The 18,520-nt window shown below is 37.5% G+C and overlaps 1 protein-coding gene across 1 annotated transcript in view; it reads left to right on the top strand.

Annotated features, from left to right (window-relative positions):
- The window catches only part of APBB1IP (amyloid beta precursor protein binding family B member 1 interacting protein), a 121,222-nt gene that overhangs the window by 33,077 nt on the left and 69,625 nt on the right, over window positions 1-18,520 (top strand). Inside the window, exons 2-4 of the mRNA XM_069086336.1 lie at window positions 10,188-10,259; window positions 12,476-12,563; window positions 17,468-17,766. Of these exons, the coding sequence (XP_068942437.1) occupies window positions 10,188-10,259; window positions 12,476-12,563; window positions 17,468-17,766 (459 nt within the window). The remainder of the gene's footprint in view (window positions 1-10,187; window positions 10,260-12,475; window positions 12,564-17,467; window positions 17,767-18,520) is intronic.

Here is an 18,520-nt window from a genome sequence, read left to right on the forward strand (position 1 = left end):
AGGTCCTCCTGACTCCAGGGCTGGTGCTCTATTCACTGTGCCACCTAGCTGCTCCTGATCTATTCACTTATGGAATGAGACCAGGATTTACTACAAATTCTACCCATCCTAGAACATAGATTAAAATCAGACAAGCACTTATCAAGCCCTGGACTATGGGCCAGGCACTATGCTAAGCATTTTACAAATATTATCTCATTAGATCTTCATAGCAGCCCTGTAAGGAAGGCAATATTATTATTCCCATTTTCCGTTTTAGAAAACCGAGGCAGACGTTGCTCAGGGTCACAGAACTAGTATGAACTCAACTTTAAATTCCCCTAAATAGGGAAGGTGTTAGTGTGTGGACATATGCATATATGTATTTATTTATATGTGTATGTGCATATATATGTATTTATCCAGTAGACTACTGAATAAATTAATAAATACAAGGTGGGGAGGGCATTCAGGTGGCTTTTTGTAGAAGTTGGCACTTTAGCCAAGTTTTGAAAGAATTTAGAAATTCTAAGGTGAGAAGTAAGTGCATTCTAGGTATGATAGACAGTGTAAAGGCATTGAGATGGTAAATAGTGTGTGTGTGTGTAATAGCAAATTAGCCACTTTTGCTGGGCTATTGAGTATGGAAAAGGCATCATGTAACAGGACTGGAAAAGTGCGTTTGGGGCCAGTTTGTGAAGGGAAAAGGAGTTTGTATTTGATCCAGTTGGGAGCAGAGAGGTGATAATGTTCAGGGCCTACACTTTAGGGAATACTTTGGTGGGGAGAATGGAAGAGGGGAGTTGATTTTGAAGGCTTAAGTAATAATGAGTCAATGAGTACCCTGAACTAATATGGCAGCTGTGAGTAGAGCAGAGGGGAGGGAGGTGGGCGATGTTGTAGGGGCGGAAATAGTGAGATTCTGTAGCAGTTAGATACTTCAGTTCAGGAACAGGGGAGCCAAGGATGACTTTTTATCCACAGGACCCAATCTTCCTGACTCATAACCTGCAGATAGAAATGTGGTTACAGTGAAGGAAAAATATTTCATGGGTCATCATGGCAAATGAGTTTATTGTCTTGTGGCCAGCTTGCTGGTAATAAGCGTCTCCGCATTTGCCTAGGCCAGCACAAGTAGAGCAACTAATCTGTCATCTATCCTGCTTTCTTAATTGGCAGAACCTGCCATAATGGGAATACCACCGGCATGACCTTGGAATGCATAGTCACCTCTGTGCCTCAATGAAGCATCAGAAGGAGATCTTCCCTTAATTTTTAGACCAGTGACCTCATCCATGTAGGGAAACTCCCAATAAGGAAATCCTCCATGACACAGATGTTCCTTGCTACCTTAGTCTTAGAGCTTCCTAGGGACACTGGGAGGTTAAATAACTTGCCAATGGTCAAGCAGCTAGTATGTGTCAGAAGCGGAACTTGAGCCCATGGATTCATAACTCCCTAGGCCAGCCCTCTGTCCACTATGTCATACCACCTGTGATGTTTAACATTATAGGAATGAATGAATGAATGAATGAAGCCGTTAGTAAGTGCTTACTGTATGCAGAAGATACTGCAAAACACTGGGGACACCAATGGCAAAGTCAGAAGCAAGGAGCTCACATTCTAATGGAGAAAGACAATATGGAAGGTTGCAGCTGCAAGTCAGGTGGGAAGGCCCTGTGGTTCTTAGAGTACGGCAGTAAAGCAGATCCGCTGCCTTTAAATGCAGGTGACAGTAGCATTACATACATTTACATATATACATGCATCCGTATATATGCATCCATTGTGTCTGCATGTACGTGTATGTACATGTATGTGATATGTGGTACATATATACACACGCATATAGGAGGCTTTATGTAGAAGTTGGTTCATGAGTCGGATTTTAAAAGAAACTAGAGATTTCCAAGGGAGTGCATTCTAGGCATAGGGTTCAGACCTCTTTAATATTGTTAAAGAATAATCAATAATGTCAGTATAGGAGGTAAAAAGAAACAAATTGTCCCTGTTTTACAGTAAATTCAACCCTAGTTTCTGACCCCTTGGGTCCCCATGTTGAGTTGAGGTGTTTTAATATTAGGTGCCCAAACAGCAAGTTTGAATATAGGTCCCTGGTGATACTAAATAAGAGATTTGACAGAAACCAGATACACTTGAAAAAAAGAAAACCTCATAATTGAAAACAAAAGTGTGGTAGAAAATAATCAGATTGTTAAGATAGATCACCTTTTTAAAAAAATAAATCAGATTATTAATGGGTTACATTAAGAAATCATAGCACATACCCTTCTTGGGAAATGAAGAAATCAGATACTCTAGGGTATCTGCCCCCCCACTCCCCACTAAGTTAATCATGTGTCTAAAATTTAAAAGTCCATGGGATTTTTTCCTACTTAATGAAAGTCAGTACATTGAAGATTATTTTTATCAATGTGATTCATGATGCTTAAAAGTAAACAAAAATCAGGATCCTTGAACTCCCATTTACTTCAGTATGGCATAAGGAATTTCCATTCAATGCTATACTGTTTATTGCCTGCTTTGTTGAAGAACTAAGTACTTTGTGCCCTTTCAGAATTAGTAAATGATGTACATTTATTACATAATTATAAACATTAATATGTATGGCTTAAAGTGATTTTTTTTAGAAGATACTTTGATTTTAACAGGCAGACAGACTCAGAATATAACAAATGTTGGTACCAGAAGTAACCCACAGAAAATGTGGACTAATTAATTACAGTGTCTGATATTTTCATTGTCAGTAAAATCTATTGACAGTTATATTTAGTGACCAGTAATTCAAGCAAGCCAGAAGAGAAAGTATGGGCTTGAGAATGGTGATGGTTAAAATTCCCAAATAAATTCTTCAAAACTCCAAACCCACTCTTTGTTTTTGTATTTAAATTTTTTTCAACTAAGAAGCATTTGGTTTTCTTCTTCCCCCTCTGACAGTTGAACAAAAAGAAAAAGAAAATCTTTATAACAAATATGCATGATTGAGCAAAGAAAATTTTCTTATTGGCCAGATCCAAAAATGTGTGTCTAGTTCTGCTTGTTTCCACCACCACTTTCAAGAACTGGGTATATCATGTACTCCATCCTCAGTCCTCCGGAGTTGTGATCCCAAATCTGTTCCTTCATTCAGCCAGGAGTGGGAAACTGCGGCCCCGAGGCCACATGTGGCCTTCTAGATCCTTGAGGCCCTAGGTCCTTTTGACTGAGTCCAAGTTTTACAGAACAAATCCTTTTAAGGGGATTTGTTCTGTGAAGTTTGGATTCAGTCAAAGGGCTGCACTTGAGGACCTAGAGTATGTGACCTTGAGGCTGCAGGTTCCCTATCCCTGATCCAGGCTATGCGGGCCCCTTCCAAGTTACATAGGAATATAAGGCTTTATTTCAAATATACTTTGAAGTTTGAAATTTACCTACTTGGTTCTTTCATTCCGGAGAAATCATTGGATAGACCAAGGGGGAAGGAATCCTCAGAATGTGCTCTACAACTGTATCTACACTGAGATCCTTCTCAGATGCCTTCTCATTCCAAGAAGCATGTACCCCAAGTCCATGCAGATCCTACCAACTTAGGAAGATTCTCACTGTGGGCCCAGGGATGAACTCTCTGGGTTTGTCCCCTGAGGGACTGCTCTGATAGATTTGAAGAGGCTTGTTACTAGAAGGTTGACCACCAGGTGACTCAGTTCAGTTGAGACTTTTATTAAGTAACCTCTGTATACATGGCCCAGCTTGGCACTGGAGATACAGAGACATTAAAAACCTAACAACTCTTGCCCTTGGGAAGTTTATTCCTATAGCCATAGCAACTAGAGACCATTTATTAAAGGGGTGAAGGGTTATGATTTTTATTGGTGAAGGGAGTCCTTTGATGTTTTGAAATATTGAAGCATCTCTTGAAGTTTGAAGACTGTGAAAAATCATCTTGGGTGAACAAAGTACAGAAATAGGTCTTGACTCCCTCAAGGAAATGAGATGGGACTAGAGATTTTAACTTAGACTCCACGAGTTTGCATGTTGCTGGGTTGTTTTTTTTTTTAATATTTTGATCATTTATATTTCAATGTAATTGGTTTCCTTTATAATCCTGTGTATTTTATTTTGTGCATTTCAAAACATTATTCTGAGAAGGTGTCCCAGACATGCAAAAAGGTTAACTCGTGGTCTAGGAGTCACTTTCAAACAGAATAGAAAGCAACCTACAAGCTGTTCTCAGTTCTGCTAAACATAAAGCCGTCAGGTTGTAGGATAATTCCTGCTGGTCTAATCACTAGCATCACTACCAACAAGTCTCTGCTTTGCTGGCTTTTATTTGCTTGGCTAGTAATTGACCTCCCAGAGAGGACTGTGGAAGGAAAGTGATTGCAGCTGCTGCAAGAAAGGGCCACAGCCCTCTGAGTGTGTCTCCCTAATTATTATATCTGTTGTTAATGATTAGGTAGTCCTGTAGTAGGCAAGGCAACCCATAGCTCTGTTTATGCTCAGCCCGGACTCTGAGAAGGGGAGCTAGGAATGAGCCACCAGTGGGGGTCTGATTCCATTTGAGAGACTTTAGATTGGAACAATATGGCAGTTGGAGGGGTGAGGGGAGGCAGGAGAAGGATCAGGAAGGCCTAACCGAGACATAAGGGAGAGAGACTGGTTAGAAGACCATTATAATAGTCTAAGTATGAGGCAGTGAGGGCCTGAACTAGGCCGGTGGGATGTGAGTGGAGAGGAGACATAGGAGAGATATTGCAAAGACAGAAATGACAAGATTTAGCAATAGATTGGTTGGTAAATGAGAGTGAAGAGTTAAGTTGCAGACCTAACATGGAGGATGATGGTGCCCTAAAAAGTAATTGGCTCATTTGAAAGAGGGAAGGGGCAGAGGTGGGGGCCCAGAGGAATTCTGGTTTGTACATTTGGAGATAGAGAGGCCTCCAGGACATCAAGTTTGTGATGTCCAGGAGGTAGGTGGTGACACAGGACTGAGCTCAAGGGAAAAACTAGGGCTGGATGTATCCGGGAAACCTCCACATAGAGATGATCACAGAGCGCAGGGGGGTGATGAGGTCACCAAATGAGCTGGGGTAGAGCAGAGGTTCTAAACCTGAAACGATATCAGGGGCTCAGTGAACATGGTTGGGAAAACAGTCACATCTTTCAACATAATTGGTTTCTTTTGTAATTCTGTTTATTTTATGAATTTAAAAATACTAATTTAATACTAGAAATACTAATTTAAAAATACTACTCTCAGAAGCTGTCTATAGGCTTCACCAGACTATCCATGACACAAAAAAGGTTAAAAAGAACCTCCGGTACAGAGAGAAAAGAGAAGAGATTCCAGAATAGAACCTTAAGAGATTTTATATTTTATTTACCCTATGTATTGTTTATTTTTATTTTCCCTTTAGTATATACATAGACATAGACATATACATATATTCATATAAGTATATATTTATATATGTTATATATTTTCATGTCATGTGTGATATATTTTATATATGTTTATATATTATATATCATATAATTTTATAGATTTATATATTTTACATGTGTTTATATATTATATATCATATAATATATGGTATGTATTTTTATTATATAATATATAATGTATATATTATAGAAATATGTTGTGATTCCAAATCCATTCCTTCATCCAGCCAGGGGTAGGAAACCTGTGGCCTTCTAGGTCCTTGGGTCCCTACGTTATACATATAAACATAAATATATATACACACACATACACACAGACACATATGTGTATATATACACATACATAATATTTTCTTATATATTATATAATACAGATTATTTCAGATTTTTAAAGTCCAGTGCTGTTGCTAAACAGTTTTTTTCTTCTCCCCCAGACTCCTCCAGGTCAGTGAGGAATAGTTCAGAAATAAGCAGTAGTGACCGTGAAGAGAACAAGGTCCTGGGGCTTTGGGGCTGCTGGCTGAGCTCACCTTTCCAGGGAGCCTTTCCAGCTCCAGTCCACTCTGGGCCATGAGGTAGTGGTTGTTGTGGATGTTGTTCATTCTTTATTTTAAAGAGAACAGGTGACATCATGGGGGGATATCTTGACTTGTTCCTGAATTGTATTTGTGAGGCAGGATTGCATGAGTCATCAGCCTCACTCTCTCTTCCTGAGTCATCAAAGTCCAGTGTCAGGACAGAAGTCAGGATGACTGGTGATGGCCCAGGATGTTGGGTACCCAGAGAAGGCTGACAACTTCACTCCTCAGGCTCCTAGGGATAACCCAGAGGGTCTGGGTTGGCAGGTTCACAAGTGCCCACCATTGTACACCCCACTGATTATTATTAGTTAGCATTCATACAGTATTTTAAAATTTGCAGAGCACCTTTCATACACTATTTCATTTGAACTTCAGAACAACCCTGTGAGCTGGGTACTATTATTATTCCCATTGTACAGATGAAATTGAGGCAGAGAGTAGTTAATTGATTTGCCCAGGGTCACGTAGCTAAGTAAGTATTTCAGGCAGGCCTCAAACTCAGATCTTCCTGACTCCAGGTTCAATACACTGCCCACTTTATCATCTAGTTGCCCAGTTATGTAGCTCAGAGGTGTCAAATTCTCTGAGCCCTATAACACTTCCTAGAGCAGCAGAACCAGATTAAAATGTAATTGGAAAATGTTAAACAAAATAAATAAAAATAAACTACAACAACATTATCTGTAGTTTTCTAAGTCAGTAGGCTACCCACCCAGATCGGTTTCCGTTTGAGCTTAACAGCACTTATCCAGCTGATTAGATAGCTGGAATGGATTAGCTTTTAGTTAAGGGTATTTATTAAGATGATGTGAAAAGAATAGTTGTTATGAAACCAGTGCCCCCAAGATCTGGGACATTCAACCCCACAAATACATATAGAGTCCAGGGGAAAGTGGGCTCATGTGGTGACTCAGAGATCTTAGGTGTGTGGAACCTTCCTCCTTTCCTGGTGGCTTTATGACATTCCCCAAGTGTGTATGTAGGCTCTGCTGGGCTGAGGCTGGGCCCTTAAGGAGTCCTGAAGCTACATTCCTCTTGCCTGAAGAGGTCATGGTCCTTGAAAGCGCCTTTCTTCAGTCTCTGGTTATCCTCTTTCAGCTCCCTGATGGATATGTTTTTGTTACTGGTTCAGAGTTTGCCATGACTTAGACAGGGAGGGAAGGGGAGAGAGAGAGTGGATCATTTCCCCCTTGTCCCATCTCTTATTTAGTCTACAGCATTCACAGCACTAATGAAGGTGAAAGTCCAAGTTTGCCACTTCCTGATTCTCTCTCTTGCTACTCACCTCCCGTCAGTCAGTGATCCCTTGCTAGCTTTTACTATGTTCCAGGCACTGTGCTCCTTTCTGTTTGTTCCCAAACTCCCCCTCTTGGTTCAAGAACTCAGGCCCTTCTGACCATTGCCATCTCTGTGGCCACATGGTTCCCTGGTGGAGTCTCACAGATGTCGAGGCTTCTGAGGAAGCTTTTCTAAGCCCTCTTGTCTGCATCTCAGAGATGCATCTCTCCATCTCCCTGTTAAGGCCAATTCTTAGGGTTTGACTTTGGTATATAACTAGGCCTGAGAAATCAGTTACCTACAAGGTTGTGTAATATAAATGAAAACAACACCAGATAGTAGCTGAACTCGGATTAAAGCATCCAGTCCTGGTCCTGAAGATCAGATTTAAAAACATTCTCTTTCTCTTTGCAGATTACACCAGCAGAATTTCATATATACTGTCAAAAGCAGTTACCTAGTTGGTTGATTTTACTTAACAGTCTTTCTTTGTTCCAGAGGAGAGTTCCGTGTTGGGAGGGAATGACATGGAAATGACTGAAATGTAAAAAATGAAAGGCCTCTTAAAGCAAAATTTTAGTTTTTTTTAAATGCAGGGTCAAGGGGCAGCTACATGGCACAGTGAGTAAAGCACCAGTCCTGGAGTCAGGAGGACCAGAGTTTGGTTCTAGCCTCAGACACTTAACACACACACACACACACACACACACACACACACACACACACAAAACTAGCCGTGTAACCTTGGGCAAGTTACTTAACCCCAATTGCTCTCCAAAAGGCAAAATAACATAAAATAAAATGTAGGGTCAAGAAGAGTGTTTATGCTTGATAAAGAGAGGCATCTTCAATGCCAGAACAAAGGCATTCTAATCTTGTTAACTTTGGTGACATTGAAAGGTGGAATCATTGCTGCATTTACTCAGTTCTAAAGCTGTGAATCCTAAATGATATTGAGAATATTTTAAAAAAGACCTCAAATGATCTGTTTTCTTTTGTTAAGTATCTGGCTCTTTCAGGCTAGATTTATTCATTTCTGTAGGTTTGTGTTTTGAATCCTCATCTGTAAAATAAGGGATTCCACCAGATTGCTTCCAGCATCCCCTCCCACTCTGAGGCCTATGGTCCTATCTTGTCTATATTGAATGTTTTCCCTCTTCATCCTCATTTTCCAAAACATTGATACCTACAGAATTGTTAGCATCTTTGGTGGCGTGGGAATCAGATGAGAGAGAATATTAAGAGAGTATGTTTTCACCAGATGAACAGCTGAGGGCCCTGGGAGTGATGAGAGTAGGGAGAGGTTGTGGTAGAGGCTGATGGTCTGAGTCATTACATTGCAGGTTGGATGAAATCCTCTGCTGTGTCCTTGAATTGCTTGTGCCTCTGTAACTCTGGAAGGCTGAGAAGCTGGAGCTGTTAGTGTTAATTAATATTTCTATACTCATTAATGCCACCATTACTTTTCAAGTCATTGTTCTTTATCATCTTAGTGAGGTTTCCAATCTAATGATGCAGGAGTCTGACCATAAATTGCAGAAGACTGTGAAATTTTACTGGCTAGAATCTGCAGGGATGGTGCTTTGTGTCTCATTACCGGTGTCTTCTTTGGCTATCTGTGTTTAGTCATAAAACCGGTGACCAAATGGAGCCAGGCAGACAAAGCTAGGTTTTCTGCTCTGAAAGCATTACTTTTCCCACATTTGAAGTTTAAAGCCTATAAATTCTGGTACTCAATCTCTCTTTTACCTCTTCACTCTAAAAGACTTTTCTCTTGTCACGTTATCATGGAATATTACCCTCTCTAAAGAATCGAAATTGTAGGTGATACAAAAAACCAAGGTTAACATAAATAGACTACAGCATATTGCTAATGCTGACCAGCACAAAAGATAGAGATAGGGACAAAACCTGGGGTTTCATTGGCATGGGGAGCTCCCAAGTGAGCAAACTCCTACAAATGCAATATGGCATCTTTGCAACTTACAGTCTTAGAGACTTGCCTGTTTCAGATGTGTCAAACACATGGGCTAACCCCCAAGTGCACCCAGAACCAGATTAAAATGGAACCGAGAAATATTTTTAAAAATAAATAAAAATAAAATAGTATATAGACAGTGGTTTTCTAAAGCATTATTCAGTGACAGATAGTGGCCCATGTTTCTATTTGAGTTTTATGCCATTGGCTTAGACCATAAGATTGTTAGTGACTTACCCAGGGCAGAGTCAATCTGTGTCAGAGACAAGACTTGAACCCCGGATCTTACTGGCCTGCTCTCCATCCATTACACCATTCTGCCTCTGGGTAAACAAGTAATGACATAAAAAGATAGCTGTAGGAGATATGTGATGGGAAAAGGAAGCAGATTGGTCATGCAGTAAGATGGGATAAGGGATGGACAAGCTGAATTATTGCACTGTATCCAGGAAGTGTGAGAGGTCAGCACCTACTGTGTGCCAGACACTGGTCTAAGTGCTAGGGTTGAGGAAGCCCTCCGGCTTGTGTAGCATATATGGCAGTACTTAGGTGAGAATCATACACAGTGAGTAAGGAAGCACCCACCTCAGTCAGGCTGGATTTTAACTCAGCATTGCCCATTTTGGTTATCATTAGTGGGACTTTTCAGTTCTGCTTGGGTCTAGACCCCAGAGTTTGGTTCATGTTAGCCCTAAGTTAGCCCTAGCCTCCAAAATCCCAGAACAGCCTTAGAACTATCCAGAGTCTTTTGGGGATTCTAAACAGCCTAGAGAGACCCTTATCCTTTGTATTTTTACCTTCAGGGCTGGGCCATATGAAGGACTATGCTACATGGGTGGGGTAGTTCAGATAAGAAAGCGATGTGCCATCCGTTCATCCAAACATTTGGCCTTAAACTGTGTGTTTATGTATTTCTTCCTTTTCAGATGGAGCATACATGTGAAGATATAGACCAAATGTTCAGCAATTTGCTGGGAGAAATGGACCTGTTGACCCAGGTAAATCATTCTTTGTTTTAAAACTTTTGAATCACATTAGGAAAAAAGTCAAATGAAGTTTTAAGGTAGGAAGTGACTAATCGTTCAGAACACTGGAAGGTAGTGATCTATCCTTTTTGTCCCCCTAGCAAATATATTTCATCTTTTGTGCAGAGAAACAGGGAGAAAGTAAAAGTAGAATAATTCAAACCACCAGCTTAATCCTTTTGCTCACTGGCACCCTGTGGCCCTAAGCAATTACTGAATGGCCCCTAAAGGAGAGCACTTCAGTAATTGCATTTTCCAAATTGTATCTTTCACCTTAAAAGCCCCAAGGCTTGAGATCAACAAAACATTTCATTTGAAAGTTTAACTCAGAAGATTGCAGCCATAAAGATGAAAATAAAAGCTAGTAGCATATGTCCTGTTAGTACCACAGTTTAGGGAGACCCTTTTAAAAAGGCAGTTTTACATTTTGCCCTAATAAACTCCTAGAGAGTGATTCACAAATGTTCCCCAATTATAGAGGCTTTCATGGAAAATTCTCCATTGCCTCTTCTTCCTTTAGGCAAAGCTGTGTTCATTTTAAGTCATGAGAAGGGGTGGGAGATGGAAATCTCTCTTCCTTCTATTCTTTCTGCTTTATCCTATTCATGCATTCCCTCACCTTCCAAACCGTCCTCTGCTCCCCAGATTATCAGAACTTTGGAATGGAAGATTCATACAGATTTAAATTTAAGACTTTGGGGACACCCTGTATCAAAAGTGTTAAGAGTCAGAGGAAGTGCCTTTCAATTAAGGAATGGCTGAACAAACTATGGTATATGAATGCAACACTGTTGTGCTGTGAGAAATGATGAGGGGGCAGTTTCAGAGAAACCTGGGAAGACTTGTATGAACGGATACAGGGTGAAATGAGAAGAAGCAGGAGAACAAGGAATACCCATTAACAGCAGGAACAGGAATATTTATTCTGAAGAGAAGTCTTGGGTGGGGGTGGGAGGGCATTGGACATGGTAGCAATCTTCAGATACTTGAAGGACCATTTTATGGAAGAAGAATTTACCTTTCTCTTCCTGGCCTCAGAGGAGCAAATGGGCAGAAGCTGCAAAGTAGCCAATGTGAGATGTTGGAAAAATTCCCTAAAAACTAGAGCTATTCCTAGAGTGGAAATAGTAGTGGTCTTGTACTAATTGGAAGTCTTCTGGCAAAGTTTGGACAGCCACTTCTAGATATGTTGTAGATGGAATTCCTGCTAAGGTGTGCATTTGAGTGATGGCTTTTGAAATTATTTGCAAATCTTGAGGTTCTGTGATCTCATTTGCTTTTATGAAAGACTCAACACATAAAAGAGAGTATAATTGTAATGAAAGGCCACATAACTACACTTTTCCCTTCCATATTGCTACTCTCTATTCAGGCCAGTATAAAAAATTAAATGGGAATTTTTTTAGGACATGTGAAGGCCAGCAGATTACACAGAAAAAAGTTTAGAAATTCAGAAATGCATAAGATATATGTATTGTATAATATATTTTATCTTTTAATACTATAATGAGTCAGACTTACTCTTTGTTACAAAGGGAAGGCCATAAAATTTTAAGTGGACTTTCCAGATCTTACCCTAACCCCTGCATTGTGGAAGGGATAACTATACCAGCCCGTTGATACAGAGACTGTATACATTTTTAAAAGCTTAAGCTATAAATATAAAATTCAAAGAACAAAATCAAAACACTTTTTCCAATGAAGAAAAAAAATAGCTCCCTATGAATTTTGTTTTTCTACCATATCTTAAGCACTCCTTTTCGCCAGCATACTGTCGTATTGCTCAACTGAATGTTGCATTCTGAAAGAGCCCTTCATTTATATCAGTGATTAGGTTTCATCCTTTCTACCTCTTCATAAATCCCCTCCCAGGATGGGAGTGTGGCTTCTGAGAATGGCCACCTGCCTCTTCACATTCAGCTTTTCCTTCTTTGAAGAATTATTCTTGGGAGTTTATTTAAATCTTTCATCCTTAATTGCTCTAGAAACAAATTTAAGTTGGTATTTCCTATAAAGATACAAAAAGCATGGAGCAATTACAACTAAGGGCATAAAAGTCTCATTTCCCCAGGAAATAATGTTTTTGGTGAGACAAATATGAGCAGAAAATGTTCACTTGTGGAAACGTTAAACATACTCCATAATGACAATTGCATTATTGTTGCCTTTTTTTGTTCTATTTTTAACAGAGTTTAGGGGTTGAAACTCTCCCACCTCCTATGCCTGACCCACCCCGTACTGAATTTAACTACAGTGTTGGTTTTAGAGATTTAAATGGTAAGTATCCTTTTTTTCATGAGTAATTGAAATAAAGATGTTGATTAAAAATCTATTTGGATTCCAGATGGGTTCACAGTTGAATTTTTCAAACTTCCAAAGTTATCTTTTATTACACAGGTTTATAAATATAGAATTGTGGAAAGGGTCTAGTTCCTTTGATGAGACACATATAGCGCTGATTTTAAAACCTGGCAAAATCTACACTAAAAAAAGAAAATGATATACAAATCTCCCTAATGAATATAGAATATGAAATATTAAATAAAATGTTAGCAGAATAAAGCAAATCAACACAAAAAAAGAAAATTATATACAAATCTTTCTAATGAATATTAAATTAAATGTTAGCAGAATAAAGCAAAACAAAGAAATGTTCTTTGTAACCAACTAGAGTTTACACTGTATTTATTAGACTGGTTTAATATTTTTTAAAAAACCTATCAGAATAATAAATCAAATAATATGTAAAACTATATTATCTGGATAAAACCCAATACTCATTTATGACATATTTCTCAAAATTCATGGAAAGACTCTATCTAATTCCTACTCCAATGCCTTATCATGATATGAAAGTTAACCAAGGTTCCTGAAGTCTGTGCTAGCATTGAGGCAGAAAAAAAATTAATTAGAAAGATTAACACAGAAAATAAGTCAGAATATTATTATTTGCCATTGGCATAGTAACATATGCAGAAAGTCTAAGTGTCTGAACAAAAAAAAATTAATTTGAATGCTAAGTGAGTTTAGCAAGTTTGTAGGAGAGAAAGTGTACCTACAAAAATTATTCACATTCTTATAAATATTGGAGATCAAAAAATATTCCTAAGGGGCGGCCAGGTAGCACAGCGAGTAAGAGCACCGACTCCAGTATCAGAACGACCTGGAGATCGAATCCCGGGCTCAGACACTTAGCACCCACCCAGAAACACCTGGCCGTGTAACCTTGAGCAAGTTACTTAACCCTGATTGCTTAAAAAAGAAAAAAATATATTCCTAAAGGAATCAGTAATAACTACCCAAAAAAACCAACTACTAGCAAATTAACTTGTCTAGACAAATGTGGCCTTTATTAAGACAGCCATAAGACTATACTGAGAAAAATAAAGATCTTAATAATCGAAGCATTATTTAATGTTCATGAATAGTTCCAATCAATATAATAAAAACTATAATGTTCCATAAATCAATTTGTAGATTTAATACAATACTAATCAAAATACCAGTGGGTTTTTTCATAATATTATGATAGATTACCCTTCACCCATGGATTTCTGAACAGAGAGAGGGTGAATGGCCATTTTCCATCCATGTTGTAGAAAAAAGTCTATGAATTAGATGGGTAGCCTATGAGACTATAAAATCACAATGAAATTTATATGGGAAAACAAATGAGCAAGTGTTATAAAGGGAGATGGGGGGTGGATTTGAGCGTATTATAAAGTAGTTACCACTAAAACTATTAGTACTAGAAGGAAATTTAAAAATCAGCTAAAACAGATAAAGATCCAACTCCTCCGACCAAATAATGTTTAAAAGATTAGTTTTAATAAGTCTATAGAAAGTACTCATTATGAAATAACCATTAGGAAAATTGGTTATCTATATAGTAAAAGATAAAATTTAACCCACATCATGCACACACAGTGCCACAATAAATTTCAAATAAATTTGAGACAAACAAAAATAATTATAAAATGGAATATTTATGGGGTATTTATCTTAGTTGTGGAAGTGAGATAAAGTTTTAACTATTAAATAGGTAAATAAAAGAAATTATTTCAGAAAAGTAAGATTTACTGAAGTACACAAAAATTAAAAGTTTCTTTACAACAAAAAGCAATATAAGCAAGGCAAAAAAAGCTAGAAAATATTTAAAGCAAATAGGATAAACATTTATAGTATTGGAGGGCAAAACCTAATCCCAGTTACACTGATGAGCAAAGGATATGAACAGATAATTTATAAACAAAGAAAACAAAAAAAAATGTAATCACCTGAAAGATACTCAGCTTTACTAATAATCAAAGAAATGCTAATTAAAGCAACTTTGTGGTACCTCTGCACAAACTCCTGGCAGAAACAGTTCAAAATTACAAAACTTGATGTTGGTGGAATTGCAAAGTGATAATCATTTTAGAGAGTACTCTGGAAGGTTAATAGAAGAAGTTGTTTTTTTTTTAATAGTCATGCCAAATAGGATATTGAGACTGTGTATGGAAGGGAGAGAGGCATGTTCAAATGAAAATTTGAAACAAAATTTACAACAGGGAATGACTGAATAAATTAGCATATTAATGTCATGAAATGGTAGTAAATAATTAAGAATGGTGAGTATAATGAATATTTGGACAGATCTATATGAAATAACTGAAAGCAAAGAAAAAATCAGATAAGCAGTGTAATACCAACTAAGAGTATATAAAAAGGAAAATGTATATAAAAGTATGAATGGACAAAAAGAAAGTCAGAGACATGGGGGAATTACATGTTGTTATGGACATTTTAGGCATGGAAATTAATATATTGAGATGTAAATAACTGTAAAATGTATGTTACTGACTCTGCCAGTGTTTAAAAATTGAGTTTATGGCTAATTGCAAATCTGTTCCATTTAAAAATCTACATAAGGCCAAAAAAACCCTTGAATGTTGTGATTATGTAAAAAAATATTCAACTCTTAAAAAATATATGTGATTTCAGTCTTAAAAAATAGAAAAGATTGTGAAAGTCAAGAACAGTATCCAAAAAAATTGTAGATTTTAGTTAACATAATAGAGAGGTGTTAGTAGGTTTTATTTCCCTGATTTTAAATTTATTAACATTTTACTATTGGTAATTAAGGGACATGTCAATCTGAATAAGTAGAAAGGCTACTTTCTACATATTATATCATATCATATCATGTTATATATTTTATTTATTATATAATATAATAAATATATTTTATTTATTGTATCATATTATAATATATTTTATTTATTATATCATATTATAATGAATATATTTTATTATGTTACAAATATTTTTTAAGAAATATAGAAATGGGGACAGCTAGGTGGCGCAGTAGAGAGAGCACCAGTGTGGGAGTCAGGAGGACCTCAGTTCAAATTTGGCCTCAGATATTTGACACTTACTAGCTGTGTGACCCTCAGCAAGTCACTTAACCCTAATTACCTTGCCAAAAAAAAAAAAAATATATATATATATATATATATATATATATATATGGTTTTACTGTTAAAAGCACATAAATTAAAATGGCAGATCAACCAGTTGTGGACAAATCATGTACCTTTGAGTCAATCAACAAAAATTTATTTAGTACCTACTGTGTGCCAGGCAATGTTCTAGGCTGTGGAGATATAAATGCAAAGAATAAAACAATTCCTGCTGAAAGGAGCTTACATCCTAATGGAGGAAACAACAAATGCTTATGTACATATATGCACATACATATATATATGCAGATTTGTATATATACATATATGTACAATCCTAGCACAGCCTTTTATGCTTATACTATATATCATACATGCAATTTTAAAATACAACATGCACAAAGTAGTTAAATATCTTGTGGGTTGTGAGAAAGGGTTCTATCAGGAAAGGCTGTGTGTAGAAGGACCTCTTTTAATGGCAACAATAGTTTATAAGTTGTATGATAATTGTTAGTATGTAAATATATATTTCTAAGCTGCTTCATAACAGTTTATTTTCATAGATACCTAAATATTCCCCCTGGAATCTGTTTATATTTAACTTTGATTAAACTTCAATATTTAAGGAGTCTGTAATATCATTTCCATGAAGTCCCCTTCCACTGATGCACACTGCAGTACTCTGACTACCCCTTAGGACTTTCTGTGGCCAAAGAATTCATCACCCGACAGCCGTGTTAGAGACGAGACTGAATTTAGCTAAGCTGGTCTTCCTACATAGATTTATCTATCTCTGGACCTTTCTAGCTTGGCAGGATCTACCAGAGATTGTAGTTCACCGGTATAACCTTGGAGAATCTTATTGATAAACCCACTTTTCCTGTCTTCTCCAGTGCCTTTCATGCTTCATCGAAGTTTACTAGACCACACAGAGCTGCCTTTATTCTTTTGCATGTGACACACTCACTTAGAAAGTCCATCTCTCCCATTCTTCCTCTGAATCTGTATCCATCTTTAAAAAGAAAACCCAACCCGGGTCACACATCATTTTCTAAGAGCCCTTTCCAGGTGGTCAGAAGATAAGTACAGTTTTTAAAAGAAGAAATGCAAACTATCAACAATGATATGAAAGATTGCTCCGTACTACTAATAGGAAGAGAAAAGTCAATAAAACAACTCTAGAGTGTCACCTCACACCCATCAAAGCAGCCAAGATGATGAATGACATAATCCATATGAAATTTAAGCAGACCTGGAGAGTAAATGTGTGCAGTGATTACAAATATAAGGAGGTGATCCCTGATAACTGTAGTGAACAGTTTTTTGGTGCCTTAAGTAAGATGAAAAGCATTACTTTCACTGGGAAAGCCAGGGCACTGTGGTAGCGAAATGTTTCATATGTTTTCAAACATAGTTGCTGTGCTGGCTAATCTGTCTCAATTTTTAGTTAATTAATTTTAATTAATTCTTACTTTGTTACAGGGGAAGGTGGGAAGGTTTATTGGTGGGAGGAAGGGGGAGTGTGATAAGAGAGAGGGAGACAGGCTTTAAATGGATTGGGACTGAAGGGCATAAACACACAGCATCATTAACTCTCTTTTTTTTTTTAATCTCACTTCCTCCAAACCATCTTTTACTCTTCAGCCCCCCATCACTTTCTCTACAACTCCTTACCACTGAGTTTGCTGATTGTCTGTTTTAACAACTTCTTAAGTACTTTTTTTCTTTTAATTTTAACAGAATCATTAAATGCACTGGAAGATAATGATTTAGATGCTCTAATGGCTGATCTCGTGGCAGACATAAGTGAAGCAGAGCAGAGAACCATCCAGGCCCAAAAACAAGCTTCTCAGCACCAGCCCAACACAGCAGCTCAGCCATCATCACTCTTGGGCAATGGAGCTTCCCTTGGTTATAAAACAAATTTTACCACCACTGGAATTAGCATTTTTGAGGATGAATTGCCTCCCCCACCCGTTGACCCTCTCTTAGACCTTCCACCCCCTCCACCTCCTCCTCCTTCTGAACCTCTCACTCAGGTAAAGTTCCCCATCAATGCCCATTGATTCTTGGCACTAATACTCTTTAACTTTTGTTGTAATTTTTCTTTATATCATCTCTTAAGTTTTTATCACATTTATTCAAATCTGTGATTCCATGGGTGTAGAATAGTGATATCAAATTCAAATAGCAACAGGGCCCACTAACCTGTACATAAGGATCCCTGTTGGATTTGTAAAACCATGTGTTAAAATTATCTTTTTCAATTAAATAATTAAAATTATTATTTTTATTGTTTATTCATTATATAATATAAATTATATATAAAATCTATAATTAAAATTATTTTTATTTATTTTGTTAAATATTTCCCAGTTACATTTTAATCTGGTTTGGACTGCACTTGGGATTGTTGTGGGCCACAGGTGGTCAGAGGACCATGTTTGACACTTCTGGTGTATGGAACTTCCAGGAAAGAATCCTTCTGCCCGTGCACACTGGCCATTGTTTTTGAATATAGGATATCAGAGCATTTCTTGGGACACTGAGAGACGAGGTAACTTGCCTGGGATTATGCTACCAGTGTGTTTCAATGGTAGAGCATGAAGCAAGGTCTTTCTGATTCCAAAGTACCATTATACCACACTGCTCTTTCTATATAAAAAGGACGGAAGGACAAAGGGAAGGAAGGAAGGGAGAAAAGGAAGGATTTATTAAATGATTATTATGTGGTGATTACTGTGATAAGCATTTTACAAATATCTCATTTGATTCTCACAACAACCCTGTGAG

The sequence above is a fragment of the Petaurus breviceps genome, unplaced genomic scaffold, assembly GCF_028583685.1.
Source record: "Petaurus breviceps papuanus isolate PSGF00001 unplaced genomic scaffold, PetGlider_PUasm1.0 178, whole genome shotgun sequence".
In the NCBI taxonomy this organism is placed as follows: Eukaryota; Metazoa; Chordata; class Mammalia; order Diprotodontia; family Petauridae; genus Petaurus; species Petaurus breviceps.